Below are 17,116 nucleotides of genomic sequence, written 5' to 3'. Positions count from 1 at the left end.
CTCATTTCACTCCTGTGCTGGCTTGGCATAAAAAGGGAAGAATATTACCAAGAAATGTGGCACTTAAGAGTATAACATCTTATTCACAAATTTGGAATTAAAATTAAGCTCAGATTACATTAATAATTCATTAGACTCTTTAGGCCGTAGTATATTTGCTTTATAAAACAACACATCTTTAAAAGAACAAATGCTGTACCAACATTACCCACCATTACTCTGAAGACTGAATGCTGGTACATTTTCCCACAGATGAAGAAACTGCCATCTCTGTTTTCACATGCCATGCCAAAACCAATTATACACAAAGTTTTACTCTAAAGCATTGTGAAGGCAGAAGATAAAGCCCAGGAAACTCGAGAATATCTCAAGCTAAAGATCTGGAAAATAATCAGATTGCTATTTGGTAGTATTTTAGTACACTTTCCCACAATATGCAGTCAGGTCCAATGCAAGAGGATTTCTGGGAAGTCCTACATACTTGCTGCTTACCTGCATGCCCCCTATTTAACAGAAACACAGGATCTCAGCCAAGAGATGTGTGAACAGCACTACAGTTCATATTCCTGTCAGATCATATCCTCCCATTCTCACAGGAACTATTATGCAACTGTCCAGAGATCTGTTGACTCAGAGAACGAACAGCTTCTGCAGCAGAGTTTGGGATAAGACAACAACCCCAGCTCTCACCTATTTAGTTACACTGCCAAGGTCTACATGGTCTACAAGGTCTATACAGCATAACACTTGTGTCCAAAAAAAAATAAGCATTTTTTTTGCAATTTCAGGTGAAATGAGAAAGGGAAACCTAGTTGCTCACATCAGCAATTCAAAGGTGAACAAGACCCTGCTTCAACTCATATAATATTCTAAATCATCCTACCGGGCTAGAACCTCAGATTTACAACTTGCCCCATTACTTCTGGAATCAATAGGGAAAAATAAGTCTTTGTATGTAAGTGTTACCAGTATTTGGAATTTATGTCCATCAATTCTTTAAAGAAAGGGTAAGTAAGAACCGTCAAATGCTTCAGGTGATTGATATGGCTGACAGCTTAAAACGAAGCTTGCTGAAACAATTTTCATTCCATTTGCAGATTACTTGAAAAACAATTCCTCTTCCCAGAAGACAGTTTACCACAGACAGGAACTTGTTCTCTGCCCACTGTACAGTTCAACTTTCTCCTGAGCATGTTGTCTAATGGATTCAAACTCTGGAGTCTCTGCACAGGAGGCAACCCCATCGTTCCCCTGGATTTGAAGGGCTTAGTCAGACAGAGTTATTCAGAGCCCTGTGAGAATCCCCCATTTGCCACTTCTCTGCTTGTTCTCATTTTTTTTGGTCAGCTGGTAAGAAGACTGGGGTGCAAGCTGGGAGTAGCTATCCTAGCTTCTGAGAGTATTCAGCATCAGTCCATCCTGGGACTGTTTTTGCCAGACTTTCTTAGCTAACACCAAGGTGAACCTAAATTACCTTTTAATTTTAATAATAGCACATCTTCCATTTATGATACCATTATTAATGATGTTAGACACAGGAAAAAGATTATGCTAGTCATCTACATAATCTCAAATAGCTAATACTTCAAATAATATAATTAATTACAGCAGAAAGTATTGGGCTCCAGTTTTTCAATAAAACTTTAAAATCTGGCACATAGAAAATGACTCCACTTGTTATGAAATTGATAATTTACATCTTGAAACTGTAGATTGCTTTAGGAAGGCACAATGCAGTGTTTATTACTGCTCTTATCTATAAAAAACATAATCTGTCAACATTTCTATATAAGATATTTTAGAGGAAGCTTAGGAAATTAAATCAATTTGTTTGTGTCCCTTAACTATACTTCACAGATTTTAAATAGAAACAGATACCTATCAAGTACACACAGTTGAATATGACCTTGCTGCAAAGTCCATGAATCATACAGACAGCTCCTACCACACAGGTATTGAGTTTTCTCTACGTATCTCTCTCTTCAGATGTAGGCCTAAGACAAACATCCAGTATGAAATTATTGAAGTCAGTGGTTTTTTATTGATGCTACTCAAATGTGAATCTTCTGATGGCATCTCACGTGCTATACAAGAGCAAAGATGATATAGTTCCTCTTTTATTATTTCAATTACCACCTTCATACTTGCTTGAACTCATTTTAAAGCATGCTATTTTTAATTTTCTCTGACCAATATTCACCTGCTCACCACTTACCACATAACAATACTGGAATGGGGTATATGACTTATGACTTCTGTTGCTCTTCTTGGATAGGCAGTGTCATTCCTCTTGTCTCCAGAAGGGACTTGAATCAAACAGAAATATGGTATGGAGTTTGGTAAACTGCCTGTAAACTGTACACATTATTTCAGTCATAAAAATGTGCAAACAAAAATCCCTAGTTATCTCCTATCTTAACATCTAAAGGCTAAGAAAATTAACATCCTGATTTAATTATTCTCAGCATTCAGCACAGAGCTTGTTGAATATTTAGTCAAAAATCCAGTCCTGTTCAGAAGGGAGGGTGGCTTTGGTGTATTTGTATTGCTCCAAATACAGTTGTGTGACTGAACCTCTGTAGAGATCCACTTGGTTCTCTTCACTATCATGTTCCATACTTAGTCTCAAATACACCCCCAAATGTGTACTGCAAACACAGCCTGATATTGCAAGCAGCTGATAATTAAGTGAAGCTCGTAAATCAGAGAGACCACAGCTGAAATCAGGATAAGAGCTAAGCACATTAACCTTAAGATATACCTCTACATGCTTGACCAAACTGGCTAATCATATTTTTCATTTAACCTTTGTGTATGTGAAATGGCATTCTAACCAATGGAATGAGGTGAAAATAATTAGCTTATAAGGACTAATTGCCACAAGACCTTTCACCACCTTCTTTCCTAAGAAAAATTCAAGAACTTGCAGAGAAATTGAGATTTAACTAATGAGAACCTGCAGATGACTGAAATCAAACAGCACCTCAAAGCTGATACAACCACTGAGAACACTGCAATCCCTGTTAACCTCAAAATTAACACCAAAATAGAACTTTTCCATGAACCACCTAGAGTATTGACAGAAAAGCAAATCAGTAGTTTGTATCTGAAGCCCTGTGGGAACATCCAAAGAACAAACCGGGCTAAGAACTAACTCCTTTCTTGTTTTATTTTCCATATCACTTACTATCAAGGATCTCTGTTCTTTAGGCTACAGTTATAAACCATCCTCATCACAGATAAGAAGCAGTCTTATTAGTGGACCTTAGGACAAATTCTTTTGAATCTTGGGACAGAGAACCACATTATATCAAGATAAAAACTGAATATCAATTGCCCAAAGAGTTTATGTATGCTCAAAAATTCTATGACTAAGCTTCCTGCTGACAAATACACATTAAACTACTTGCCCACAAGCCTTGTAGCACAGCCATTGGATGTCCACAGTGGTTAGAGAGATTCTCATAGAGATAAACCAACTTCCTGGTTATTCCTGCCCTAAGGGCATTGGCCTCCCACAAGCCTAAAAAGAGAAACACCCCACTGTATTTTCCAATTAGCGGCCCAAACCTACAGAAAATGACCCATACTTATAAAACGAACATGGTTCAATAGTACAACACGCTGTCACCCACGCTCTGAAAGCAGACCTTGCACAGTTTAAAGCAATAGTCTTAGAGATGTAAATACCCGAACTACATAAAAACCACGGATTTTAATAGACCAACACCCAACAAAAGGCCAACAGTTGACGACACGAAGCAGGCAAAACTCAGAGGTCTCTTTCAGCCCCAGTGCCTCGGTGGTTCTCTGAAAGCTGCCATGCCAACAGCTCCACCTGCAGCCTCTGTCCCCTCTTGCCAGGGGGCACCTAAACACACGTGGGTAAGCCGGGTTATCCCGGCAGCTTTCCCTGCGAGCGCTGTACCCTGCTCGGCGTGAACACACCCCCGCTCGCAGCTGCACTCGCGCCAAGACAGGTCCCGTTTCCCACCCGGCTGAAGGGCAGCGTGTGACAGCTACCTGCGCTGGGTTCCGCACAGGCCGCAGCGCTCCCGGCCCCGGGGCAGCGGCGCGGCTCCCCCGGCGCGGGGAGGCAGGGCCGTGCCGGAGGAAGGGGAAGGGAAGGAGGGGAGGGAAGGGGGGAAGGGGCCGGGCCGGGGCCGAGCGGGGCCTGCGCGGGGCGGGAGCGCGGCCCGGCCCCGCCGCGCCCCCTCCCGGCCCGCGAATCCCGCCGGGGGCGGCGCGGCCCGCGGGGCGCACGCGCGCTCGGGAGGCGCGGAGCGTTCCCCGCGCCGCCCCCCCCGGCCCGTTTAAAGGCGGCGGCGGTGGCGCCCGGCGCCTCCTGTGACAGCGGCAGCGCCGCTCCGATCCTCCTCTGGCGGCCGCCGCCATGTACCGCTACTTGGGCGAGCTGCTGGCGTCCCGCCTGGCCGCCGGCTCGGTGCTGGCGGGCGCGGAGCCCGGCGGGCCGGCGGCGGCGGCCGGGGGAGCGGCGGCGTGGGGCGGGGGCCGGTGCCCGCGGCGGCACTACTGCGAGGCGGCGAAGAAGGAGGACGACCCCAACTTCTTCAAGATGGTGGAGGGGTTCTTCGATCGCGGCGCCAGCATCGTGGAGGACAAGCTGGTGGAGGGGCTGCGCACCCGCGAGAGCATGGAGGAGCGGCGCCACCGCGTCCGCGGCATCCTCCGCATCATCAAGCCCTGCAACCATGTGCTCAGCGTCACCTTCCCCATCAAGCGCGACAACGGCGAGTGGGAGGTGATCGAGGGCTACCGGGCGCAGCACAGCCAGCACCGCACGCCCTGCAAGGGAGGTGAGCCCCGCCGCCTTCCCCGGGCCCGCGGAGGGCCGGGCCGCCGGGCCCGCGGCCGCCCCGCCCCGCCGTGCCCCGCCAGCCCTGCCTGCCCCGCCGGCCTGTCCCGCTGCCCTCCCGGACAGGGCAGGCGGCGGCTCCCTGTGCCAGCCGCGGGATCCATACCCAGGGGAAGGCAGGGGCAGAGCGGTCCCCGCGCTGCCCCGGCCCCGCGGGTGACCCGGGCCGGTGTCACGGCTGGGCCTTGGCCGCAGCCACCGCCGGGCTGGCCCGGGGCGAGGAGAGCGGTGCGAGGGCAGCGCCCGCCGGATTTTAACTCGGTGTGACTCAGACCTCGGTAGTGTGTGTTGGGAAACGTGAGAACAGCACGCTGGGAGTGCCCGCTCTTGAGTCGGGAGCTGGAGGAGCCGCTGTCCTTTAACGCGCTACCTGCTGTGTTGGCGAAATCCGAATGCTCACACAGCAAACATCCGTAGGGAAAAATAACAAGTTTTGATAACAAGTTAACTGTGTATCCAGATACCGGCTGGATACACAGGAAGACAAAAGTGATTTTTCTAGGAGTGCCTAGCTCGGCATAGGTGACACCAACACATGCCAAGGGACCGGGAGGGTGAATCCCACTGGGCTCTCGTGGGATCGGCTGTGATCTCAGAGGAATCAAACTCCCTTTTAGTCTGGGTTAGATGGCATTTCCTTGAAAAACAAGTACAGATGTCCTCCAGCATAATTTGAGATTTCTGATTTCTATGTAGATGGACAGTTAGGTATTGGAAACCATTTCAGTACTGTGGCTCAAACCAGAGCTTCTATAGTCTGTAAACACATTTATTTTTCTTTAGTGGAGACCAGCTTTGTGGTAGATAATGATGGTTACAGGAAGCAAGTGATTTCTTATCAATGAAGACCTCTAACTTCGGGACTAGAGTAGGAAAGGTGTTCTTAGGTAACTGTTTGTGACAGTTCAGGTGTGTGTGTATGTGACATGGGGATTTGTCTCTTTGCAGCACAAATAGTCTGTTAATGTCATTCCTAACATTCCAAAATCAAATATGTAGTGAGTGTCCTGTGACATGTTTAATTCTTACCCAAAAGAGGCTAACTCAACTTGGGGTGTTTACTTGATAAAAGAATGACCAGCATCAAACTGAGTCTCAGCTTGGGCGTGGCTGAAGCTTACTCTGCGGAGCTGCTGTTTCTCTGCCATTACTATGATTTCCTTTAAAATACTGATGGTTATTACGCTGCTGTTTTGTCACTGCTGTAGTTAAGTTACTCTTTGCTGCTGCTTAGAAAAAGTCCTTTGCTGTACAGCCGGTGTTACTCTTAAGATCCCTGCTTGTATAACAAAATACAGTTCAGTGGCAAACAAAGTAATGAGATAATATATGATTGCTTCTAATATTTCACATTGGTATTGCTCAGGACTGAAGGAATTAGTGTTTTGACAACAAAACAATTATACAATGTTTTATAACACTGTACATTAACAAAACCCACCAGGTGGCTGACTGGACATCCTCTGTTCTGATACCTACACTTCTAAATCCTCAAGAGAATTCTTGATTTTCGGTGGCATTTGTTATGCCTGTCTGCACTGACACTGAAACAAACTGTGGAGCACTTATGGAAAGTTACAACTGTAAATTTCAAGGCAATTGAAAATGACAACTAAAGGAAATCGGAAGTCTCAATAGACTGTCCCTTTCTTCTTGTGCTGCTCCCTACCCCCTGTGGATTTAGGGAAGGAATTGCAAATTATATTTCCTTTCTATTCTTCAACATGGTGATCTTTAATAGATTTCACCTTCTAATGCTCTCTAGGAATTTGCCCACTATCAGATGACAGATCTTGGATGTGCACTAAATTTAAATGGGATGCATGTTAAGAGTAGATCAACTGCTTGAAACCTGCTATGAAAAAAAAAGTGTGAGGAAGTAGAACATTTCTACTTAAACTGCAAAGGAGTGGTAAACATATTTCAGCATTTAGAGTACATTTGATCCACCCAAAATGCACCAACAACTTGAGCTTTTGTCTAAAAGGGATTTTTAAACTAGAATCCTAGTAGATTCTGCAGGAATAAAAGCACAAACGCAATGAAATACAACCCAAAATTCATACAATAGTATGAAATGGGAAAACACGCTGAAGTGAGTGTCCCACACACTGTGGACTCCAGAGTCCAGTGTAAGTAATTCTCCCCGTGAAGAAACAGCAAGGGACATAAGGCCACCCTTTAAAAGAAGGGGTGAGTTGGCAGGCAGGAGGCTTGGAGAATAGGAGGAGGAACACAGCTTCCAGATCTTTTCAGATGCAGAATTGTGACCTTTAACTTTGCGCTTCCTGAGAAATAAAATTTGGTAAAGTGAGGTTCCCCATTCTGCTTTTTTTTTTGCCTTGTTTTTAGGATGTGTATTTTGTAAGATAGTGTTTAGTTACTGCTAGGTAATCACTAGCAAATTGGGGTGCTTTGTCATGTCTGTCACTCTTTCAAGGAGCATTGTGCTTTAAAAGCTCATTTCTTGTATTTCTTGAGGTTTACATAAACTGAAGGATAAGAGATGCTGTTTAGAGAATACTAAAATACTGTTCTGTATGCAGATTAGACAAATTATCAAAGTACACTTTTAAGATTCAAGTATGGAATGTAGGAAAACAAATACTTCTAGGCCTTTATGGGCTGTCTTCCATTAGTTGTTCCTAATTTCTTTTTGTACATCCATACCAAAATACTGCATTAGTGATTGTATGTTACTTCTGAATACCTTTTTGTTCATAAGGACGTTTACAGATTTAACCATGAACTAATGAAGAGTTTACACTGTAAATCAAATTTTAAAACCTTGATTTAAATGCTCTAAACCTGAGGTCAGCTGAATTACTTAAGGAAACAGAATCTAAATGAACATTTTAATTATCTGCACTTTAGCATCAGCTTCTGTTTCTACTAATTGTAACTAACAGTATAGCATTTAGATTATGTTCCTTCTGTCATGGATATCATCTTTAATTTCTTTGGCTGCTAATTCTCTTTTGCAGTGAAACCTCAATCCCTGCTTAGTGGTCCAGCCCAAATATGGAAAGGGCCAAACTTTTAAATGCAAGGTTGATCTTTATAAATCTCTCATGTGCATGCAGATGATATCTGCTGGTAGACATCATCAGTTCCTTGACTAGTAGCCTTTCTGCACCTCCTTCTCTGCTGGCTTCTCTGACACAGCCAGATGAGGGCAAATTCAGGATCAGTCTTATGGTTTTTGGATTGGCAAATTTCTACGCTTTGGTGGGATACTTGACCGTCACATTTCTGTTCGAGAACTACAATGCTCTTAATACCCTAGTTCTAACAATCTAAAGCATTGTTCATGAAAACAGGAAGTTGTTTAATGCCTTATCCTACTTTCTTCTCTTCCCCCAGAGCAGGTGTAAGAACACAAGTCAGCTTGGCTGTGTTGGATATAGTTGTCACTACACGATAGTGCAGGTAATTCTGCTTTGGGTCAAGAGAAGTTCTTTTCCAGAAAAGAGGCACTAGGTACTGAAACATGCTTTCTTTTCAGGATATAACTTGTGGGGGCTTTTCACCTTCCTCAGTGAACCCAGAAATAACATTTCTTATTGAATAATGTGGCACTTACCTATTAATGTAGAAGTCAATCCTTAATTCTACTTTGCAACTCGAGAAAGTGGTAATTCTTTTTCCTTTTGTGTGCTTCTCTTTTGTGGTTTAGGAATCTTTACAGAACAGTCATGAATATCCCCATTTAAGTGGTAGGTCTCACAGTATATTCACATTTTAAAGACTCCATTTTCTGCAATGCAACTGTTCTCTGGAAGGGAAAAATCAGTCAGATGCCTCCTCATCCCATTGAGAACATGGGATAAGCAGTTTTCTTGTGTTGGAACTCAAGGTGCTTACAATCCAAATGTAGTATTTGTACAACTTGGAGTGATGCTGCCTGGTAGCTGAAGTAATGCTGTGGGTCAGATCACTCTTTCCTTTGCCTGTGCAGTGACTTGCATGCCAGTGGCCAGCACTAACAGGAAACCACAGCTGCTCTTGTTCACTGCACTGACAGCTGCCTAAAGAACTAAAACAAATAGGGTACAGGAAATGAGATGTCTGAATACAGATGACTTTGTTGGAAAGTAGTCTGGCAGTTCCTACTTAAAATAATGAATCTTTCTAAATAATTTCATCGGGTTCTATAGGTGTGAAACTGGTTAAGCAGCTTTTTTATGTGGTTGCTGATGGCCATTTATCATTAATGGGTCAGTTTAAGAAAACAGAATAAACTTACTGAATTCCTACCTGCTTAGTAGCATGAAAATGACTTCATGTTTGTTAGGCAGCACTTACTGCAGGGATAAAGGTATTAAGTGGTTTTAAAACTTTTTAAAGGCTTTTCATGTTGACCAACTGTCCAAAAGGTCTGTTATAAATGAAACCAAATGAATCAGAGCTGGGAAACAGCCTAACTTTTGTTTGTGCTCGCAATTGCTGTAACCAAGTCTCAGCTGCTTCCTCATTGCAGAAAGGCTTTACAACCGTCTTTAGTTCTAGACTAGATTTAGTCTAACTTTCACTTACACAGGAATTTTGAAAAGCTTTTTCATACGTTACTTTAAAGTTTACTCTTTTATATAAAGACAAATGAGTCTTACTTTATTTGGTCAGTTGACTTAAAGGTGAACAAATCTGATTTGCTGTGTGGTGCTGCCTTGGCTAGTTAGTGGAGGAGATGTTCTTTACTGCAAAACTTTGCTATCTTCTGGCTTTTCTTCTGCCTCTCAGGATTTATCCTTCTCACTTGACTTATAAGTTCCTGTTAATGAGTTTTACTGCATAAGGGGACTTTTGTTCATGCTACCCGTGCCGCAGATTTCCAATTGCGGAGGTCTAAGGCTGTCACTACTCTCAGTGCCCAGATATCCTCTCTTGTACACATTGTCTTGTTTAAAACAGTATACATACATGATGATGGTAGCCTTACTTTCAGAAGAAAAACCTGTACGTGCAGGAGTTGGACCAGTACAACCCCGTGTGCTGTTTTGGCTATAATGACATTGTTTGTTCCATTTGTAAGAGGGATAAGTAAGAAGTAGTAAGAAGCTCTAAGGTTTCTTTGCTTCAGCAAAGCTGTTTATCCTGGGGTTGTATTGGTGGCTTTGCTTTTCAAAGTGATGAATGGGTAAAAGTTAACAGGTCATGTCTTTGGCCCAGGAGTCTTTCAGAGTAAGACATGGAAACATACCCTATGGACCATACCGCAGGTGAAACTATAACACAGACCATCAGTAACTTGAAATAAAAGATGAAAACTGATCTAACTTCAAAGGAGTGTGAGAGCTTAAAAGAAAAAAACGGTAATTAGCCTGATTGTGATAACGCAGTGTTATAGCTAAAGCTTATACAAGTGCTTTATTTTCATAAAATCATTAAGACTGGAAAAGACCTCTAATATTGAGTCCAACCTTTGACCAATTTTCATAGGTTTCTGATCTCTTATTGTAACTTAACTAACTTTACAATTAGTGCAACAGTGGATATACATTTAAATTGCAAATTGGAAAAAAAAAGGAAAGGAATTGGCATCCTGTGCTTTTGCTGTACTTTATTAAACTAGTTGCAATGCTCAGTGAACCATATCAGGTTTATGTTTTTACCTCAGATCCTCTTGTAGGAAGCTATGCCTTGCTCTTCTGACTATGAATCTTTTTAGTCTCAGCTTTTTCATATAATCAGCTCATACCATTGGTGCGGTAGCCAGCTTTGTCCTTGATCTTAAATAGTTGTTTTCACTTGCTACTGTTGGCTCCTTGTCTATTTATAGAGAGATCATACCTCTCTCAGCATTGGGCTTTCTGGATAAACATGTGTTGGGGGTGGTGAGGAGAGGAATCTCCTGTGTGATAGTCTCCCTCCTGTCCTCTGGCTGATCCTAGCAGGTATTCTTTGTTGCATGCATTGCAACAGCTCCATCTTGTCAGGAATTAGGCTCTTGGGAAGGGCATAGAATTTGCCTGCTTCATGTCAGCACTGTGGTGGCTTATTGTTTTGTGGCTCCTGTGGCATTTGGACCAGCCAGGGCCGACCTGTGTGTTATTTCTGCCCTCTGCACACACACCATCCCTCCCCCGTGTGCGTGGTGTCAGTATTGATGTGGAAGCCGTTCACTGCATCTCTCTGTTTCAGTCCCTGTTATTACAGTGTTGAGTGCAGTTCAGTGAGCCACCTAGTCCTTTAGGTAGGGCTGAGGTACTTCTATAGGTGAGAGACTTTACTTCATAGCCATATTCTAAATGCATAAATTCAGGTACTGTGTGTTTGCCTGGTGGTATACTGAATTTGCCATATTCACATTTAAAACACAGCATTCTCAGAATGGAACACAATAAACATACATGTATATGTTTAAGTATATTTCAAGTATAAGTGAGCTTAGTAAAAGCATACAAGAAGTGGTATGCTGCAGTATTCTGTCTAGTTGAGTACCTTATGGTCACTTTATACATACTGCTGCTTAAATCAGAATGGTGGAGTGTCTCCATGGGGGAATCTCTTTCCTGCCCCCAGTTATAGCTGGCTAGTGCTGTGTGGGAAGAGATAAATGTTTTTATCTCCTCTCTTGGCAGTTAGTGAATTGAATTTAGGAATTAGTAGTTCTTGTTGCTGATTGGTGTACAGTGTTCCTGTTGTCCAGCACTGAATTACTCATCTTGCTTTGTTAGAGATATCTAGAATTTATTTGTCTTCAATAATGACAAATTTGTCACTGTGCTGTGTACCACAATTTCTAAATGGTTAAATAAGGTTAAGCAGTTTTCTTCTAGGGAAGGCTGGATTGTTCTTCTGAATCTAGAAAAATGTGCTTGTTCTGAAAGAGTCTAAGGATTGCTTGGAAGATCTGTTCCTACTGAGTTAGGTATCAGTGATTACTTAGAGTTTGATAGCAGTACAACCACAATTGCACTTGTTTACTTACCAAACATGAAAATGTTATACATAATCCAGTGGTAAAACATTAAGTAACTAAGGCACTGCAGTAAATGCTGGGACTGATTTGTGGATTTTGTGAAGTAGTTTGAACGAGGCGAGCATCTTTACTGAAGCTCCTTGTGCTCCAGACTTACACTGCAGCCTTTGGACAGGGTCAGGCAAGCTGTTAATGCACAGAGCCACCACAGAATCCAGTTTTACTAATTGGGAGATTAATATGGCTTTAATCAGTCCTAAAAACTTTCGAAGGAGATCATGAAATCTGTTTTGCTGAGTGCTGTATGGGTGGTGTAGGATAGCTGCTGCTCTGGAGGGCTGCTTTTGATGAGCAAGCCCTTTGCAAATAAACATGAGCTGAACAAATGCACCATCCTAACAAGAATTGTCATCTGTAAAGGACCCAAGTTAGTTCCAAAGTTCACAAGATCATCACAGCTAGAAGAAAACACTGAAGTCAAAGCAGGACGAAACCCTGGTTAGATATTAATAATTTCGGCTGAGGTGCAAATGTGTTCAAGGTTCTGGGGGACTTGAGAGACTTGCTAAGATTTGCAAGATAATTTAGTGCAGGAGGAGTAGTTTACCAAGGGTTTTGCTCTGAACTGTTACTATGGCAACTCTTTAGTTTTGAGACTTTGAATACTTCATGCTCATTAGTGGTCAGGGCATACGTAGGTACTACCATTTAAGATCACTGCACTAGAAGATCAGGAAATAGCGAACTAACTTCCCTAAATGTAGATTTGTAGGCATACTAAAAAGGCAGTAGTCATCCTTAAAAGGTTGGTAGTTCTGTACATCAGGTTTTCTAAGAAAGCATAATAATCACACTGAACATCACAGAACACACTGAAATCTGTACAATGTAAAATGTAGTAGGATGTGTAACCAGTTTTCTTGGAAATCAAGGTCTTTGTTATGTGGATGTTGGTAAAATCCTTACTATAAACCTGCTGATCCAAATGATAACCGACTGCTGTTATTATAGAATCCAAAATACAGTCTTACTGATAATTACTACTTTCACATATATTTAAAAAGAACACTGTCTTTCAAGTGCTTTCTACCTCCATTTGGAAAAGTGAAAATTAATCCGTAGCATTATCTAAGAATCATGAGGAAACAATTATTGGGCTCAGTGCAAGAGGTAACTGAGTGAAGTATAGTATCTTCCAAAAGAAGTTTAAAAAGTATAAGCACAACAATGTGATAATAAATCCTTCTCTTTAGACTGACCAATACTAAAGCAAAATTAAAATGAAAACATTTCCTCATCTAGAAACTTTTGTACATAGAAAAACAAAGTCTCTCTTAGCATGCTGTTTAACTTCTTGGGGTGTGGCAAGGAAAGAGAATTCTCAACTAGAACAAGAATTTGTATGTTTTCCAGTGAAAAGTATTTTCCATGGCAGTGAGTCATATTGTAACTTGAGGCTTTCTTCAAACTATTTTTTCTGTAGCTAGTTTGCTGTAAAAGCCACAAGTTTCCCGAGGCTTACTGTGTGGGACTTGCCAGGGTTTAAAAAAATTATCTTGCTGCATAACAGTAACTTTCATTTGCTTTTATGTAGTAAGAACCTTAAAAAAAACCAAACTCAGTATTTTGTCTCTGTATATTGTCCATTTTTAGACTCAGGCTATTGAATGCATAGTAACACTGCCAAAAGAGCCATAAAAATGCATGGCAATACTCTCCTCTTGCCAAATTAGGAAGCTGTCAAACTAAATTTCAATGATGTCGAAATAGAATAGAAATTAAGTAAGTCTTTTATCTTTGTGCATCCGCTTGCAGATGGAATGTACAGCATTCTCAGATGCCTGCTTCTCATCAGTCTTAACAGCTTAGCACAAATAACTTCCCTGTCAAGAGGTGGGCCTCCTGTAGAGTAATTACAATTCCTGGAAAACAGTAAATGGCTGAATGTGAGTGCATCTGAAGCGTTCTGTGCTCCTGCCACCTAAGGGAAAAACTCATCAGCCTGTTGGGGACCTGGGATCTACACCATGAACTTCTGACACTGTAGTGAACAATTCTACCAAATAAACTAGAGAAGAGTAACCAGTGAAGTCAGCACAACTCTCAGAATTGACTAGTCTCCCACTTACCAAGATAAAGGCACCAGTCAAGCCACTTCAATTACAACTGTTTAAAAACCTGGAAAAGAAGTTAAATCTTGCTCAGAAATGTCAAGTTGTCCAGAAAAGGACAGTTTCAGCCTCAAGTATAAAAGTTTGCCTTATTCTGGTGTGGCTGACAAATAGGCAGCTCAGTTAAAAGCCTATCAGTACTTAGTTAGTCCTGGGGCTTTTTCCCTATCTCCCTTGGTATGAAAGTTACATTTATTACATTAAAGTTATTAGTAATCCTTGACTGTAATAAAAGGAAACCAGAGATCTAACTGTTTACATGTGTTTGAGTGTTCTGGTTAAACTGCTGCTTGTTTACCTCTTCAGATGCTATCTTCCATATGATGTGCAGAAGAGGCTTCCCTCTCCTTTTTTAATTTTCTTCTCTCTTTGAACTATACAAGATGACTATCCCTAACTATTTAGTTTCCCTGCTACTTTCCATATATCAATAAACAACATTTTGCGTGCCTGCAGGAGTACATTTATAGCGAAACTGCTTTGTATACACACCTTGGAAATTTAAATAAGTATATGGGTTGAATAAATACACAGTGATCTAGTTCAGCTGGGGGTGGAGGGGCAGAGTTCATTTCTGGCCAGCACAGACCATGACTTCAAACTTGGCTGGCTTGAGCAATACTCTAATGAGACCTGTGGCCAGAGTACCTGCTCAACCAAGAGGGAATGATTTCCTCAGGCAGGACAGTCAGTGCTGTAGGTGGTGGTGTCCTTGCTTGGAGCTTGACAGAAGGATAACTGCTCCTCTGAAGGATCAGAGTAAGACATGTTAAAAAAAACCCACGTATGTTGTAACTTTGACTGGTCTGTAGGGCTCTGATAGATTCCACTTAAATTTTGAATATTACTTCCTGTGAGGTGGTGATTGAAAGCCCAGACATGAACACCTTGCAGCTACCCAAGTTAGGCAGTTTTGCTTTTGGAGAGCACCCTTCCCCCATATACACAACAAATTTAAATTCTGTTCTGCAGAGGCATGGTACTTTCTTTTAGTGATTGAACTCACATAAGAAAGCAGCACTTGGCCCTCAGCTTTATTTGAGCAGTGCTTAGTTCCTTTGAAACTGGGATTGTTTCCAGAGCATTCAGGAATGGCTTTCATAGCAGCACTTTAGTTTAGATAATGTATGCTGGCCTTTTTTCACTCCTAAGGACCTGAATATAGTCTTCTCTTTACATAATAGGAAATTTGTGGTGCCATCTAAAGGACACTCTGTGCCCACTACAAACCACCGTGCAGCTTGGCACAACCTACAGCCAAGGATTTGGGGAGTAGAGATGGAGATAATAAATTATTCATGGCTCTGTTACATGCTTAGTTATGTAGGAAAAGCTGGAATAGAAACAAACATACAGCTGTAGGGGCTTTTTTGCTGTGGCCACATGACTTTGGGCACTGTGTTGATCTTAAACATCATGTTTAGGCTTCTGGAGTTCTGTCTATGTGTCTGGTCAGTTGGGTTAAGTATTTTCTACTCTGCAACTACCTTCAGAATACATGAATTTTAACTGAGTTCAATCAATTTATTGGACAACTACAACCCAAGAGTTGGGCAGGTGAAAGATCTCCTTGCCTTTGTGTTTTTCCTCTCAGTTTTAAATTTTCTTGAGTGCTGGGATCACCCGTTTTGCATCTGAGCTGCTATCAGCCCACAACAATTTGAATTTACACTTGGCACCATGTGTCAGCACACACTTGCAGCTCTGCTGAATGACATGGAGCAGGGAATGCAGGTGTGGGCTGGCTTCCATGTGGGTGTGGGATGGATGGCCTGGTCACACAAGCTTGGTGGGCTGGAGTTATCTCAAAATGTTTTGAAAAAAAATGAATTAGCAGTGATTTGTTGCTTTTTGTTACATGGCTGTGTCTAGCAGCCAGAGCCTTGAAACCAAGCCTTATAACAGGAGCTTGTATTACTCCAGCAAAAAAACCTTGATTGTAACCTGTGCTGATGTTCAGGAACAAAGTTCATCTTGTATATACAATGAATGAAGCCCACAGCTAAAGATCTTATGGAATGCTGAAGAGCTTTATCAGCCTCTTGAAAACTCTAGTCCTAGTTACCTGTCAGCTTGACTTGTCTTCCTCACTAGGAATATTCATGTTTTTCCCAAAGACTAAATGCTGCTGTTAAGCTACTCAATAGGGAATTACTGGAATCCTGCATTTCTGCTGAGTAAAAGATAGATATTTAAGTAAGATAACAGGGACTTGGTCTCCAAATCTTAAAGCAAGTAAGTTGATAAATTACATACTTGCATGTTATAGATGGTCGATGTAGAATTATCCTTCCCAGATTTTTAAATACCTGTGAAGTTGCTCAGTGAATTCCTATTTTTTCTCATGTGTCTTTTGCAGGTATTCGTTATAGTATGGATGTCAGTGTGGATGAAGTGAAAGCCTTAGCATCTCTCATGACATATAAATGTGCTGTGGTTGGTAAGTGTTTGTTTTTCAAGCAAGATTTCAGTCTTCAATTTCAATCAGTAGTGATGTAATTTACAGAAAAAAAAATCTAAAAGACTAAACTGAATTTTAATCTTTAACTAAAATCTGTAGCAAGGTGGGAAAAACATACAGTTACCAAAATAATAATACATATTCCCTCTGCTGTTACTGTAGATACTTAAATAAAGTTTCATTTTCATTTGGAGAGTCCAAATTCTGCCAGCTACCCTCTCCCATAAAAGTACTGAATCTTGAACTCAAATCCAAGTATGACAAACTTGGATTAATAGGGGACTAATTTTAGGGGGAACAGATGGAGGCTGTAAAGGATTCAGGCAGGGGAGCTGTGGAGAAAGAAGGATAAAATTCCTTTAAGGGTTGTGAAGAAGTACAGTTCATACACAGCTACTAAATTGTAGAGGAGTTTGGAGAGAATCTGCACATTATGTGTAAGAAAGAAAATACTTTCTTAATGTATATAAAGACACATAGGACTTCCAGAGTAAAGTGTTTGAGCTAATCCAGTAAAATATAAATCATAAAACTTACTGTTTCTACAAGTGCCAGGGACAAGAGATTGAAGCATAGAAAATTTAAATCGTGAACTTTAGAGTTTCAGAGACCGTTTTCAAGCTGCCTTGAAATATCTCCCATTTTTACAAGACTACCTAGATCAGATTTTAGTTTACACTTGAGAA

General features: G+C 41.7%; 2 protein-coding genes across 7 annotated transcripts in view; one reads left to right on the top strand and one right to left on the bottom strand.

Annotated features, from left to right (window-relative positions):
- SHLD2 (shieldin complex subunit 2) overlaps positions 1-4,120 on the bottom strand; it is a 33,834-nt gene extending 29,714 nt beyond the window's left edge. For 2 of the 6 annotated variants that reach the window (XM_027720637.2, XM_039379716.1), the window contains exon 1: positions 2,216-3,371. The gene's annotated coding sequence lies outside the window, so the exon portion shown is untranslated. Of the gene's footprint in view, positions 1-2,215; positions 3,373-4,023 lie in introns of those variants that run through there. The other 4 variants (XM_039379718.1, XM_027720635.2, XM_039379720.1 and 1 more) reach the window with 4 other exon arrangements.
- Positions 4,121-4,292: 172 nt separating this feature from the next.
- LOC113987681 (glutamate dehydrogenase 1, mitochondrial) lies at positions 4,293-17,110 on the top strand. Its single transcript, XM_039379735.1, has 2 exons — positions 4,293-4,817; positions 16,329-17,110. The coding sequence occupies exons 1-2, from the start codon at positions 4,394-4,396 to the stop codon at positions 16,466-16,468; spliced, it is 564 nt and encodes a 187-aa protein (XP_039235669.1). The 5' UTR covers positions 4,293-4,393; the 3' UTR covers positions 16,469-17,110.
- The last annotated feature ends 6 nt before the right edge of the window (positions 17,111-17,116 follow it).

This window comes from Pipra filicauda, unplaced genomic scaffold (assembly GCF_003945595.2).
Source record: "Pipra filicauda isolate LSUMZ 115617 unplaced genomic scaffold, ASM394559v2 scaffold173_size1550139_pilon, whole genome shotgun sequence".
Lineage (NCBI taxonomy): Eukaryota > Metazoa > Chordata > Aves > Passeriformes > Pipridae > Pipra > Pipra filicauda.
The sequence above is the reverse complement of the archived record's forward strand: the minus strand, read 5'-3'. Positions and strand labels throughout refer to the sequence as shown.

Bases quoted from the DNA above. Each gene is read 5' to 3' on its own strand.
- LOC113987681 (XM_039379735.1), top strand. From the start codon at position 4,394: ATGTACCGCTACTTGGGCGAGCTGCTGGCGTCCCGCCTGGCCGCCGGC. The intron at 4,818-16,328 runs GTGAGCCCCGCC...TGTCTTTTGCAG, and splicing joins CCGCACGCCCTGCAAGGGAG to GTATTCGTTATAGTATGGAT.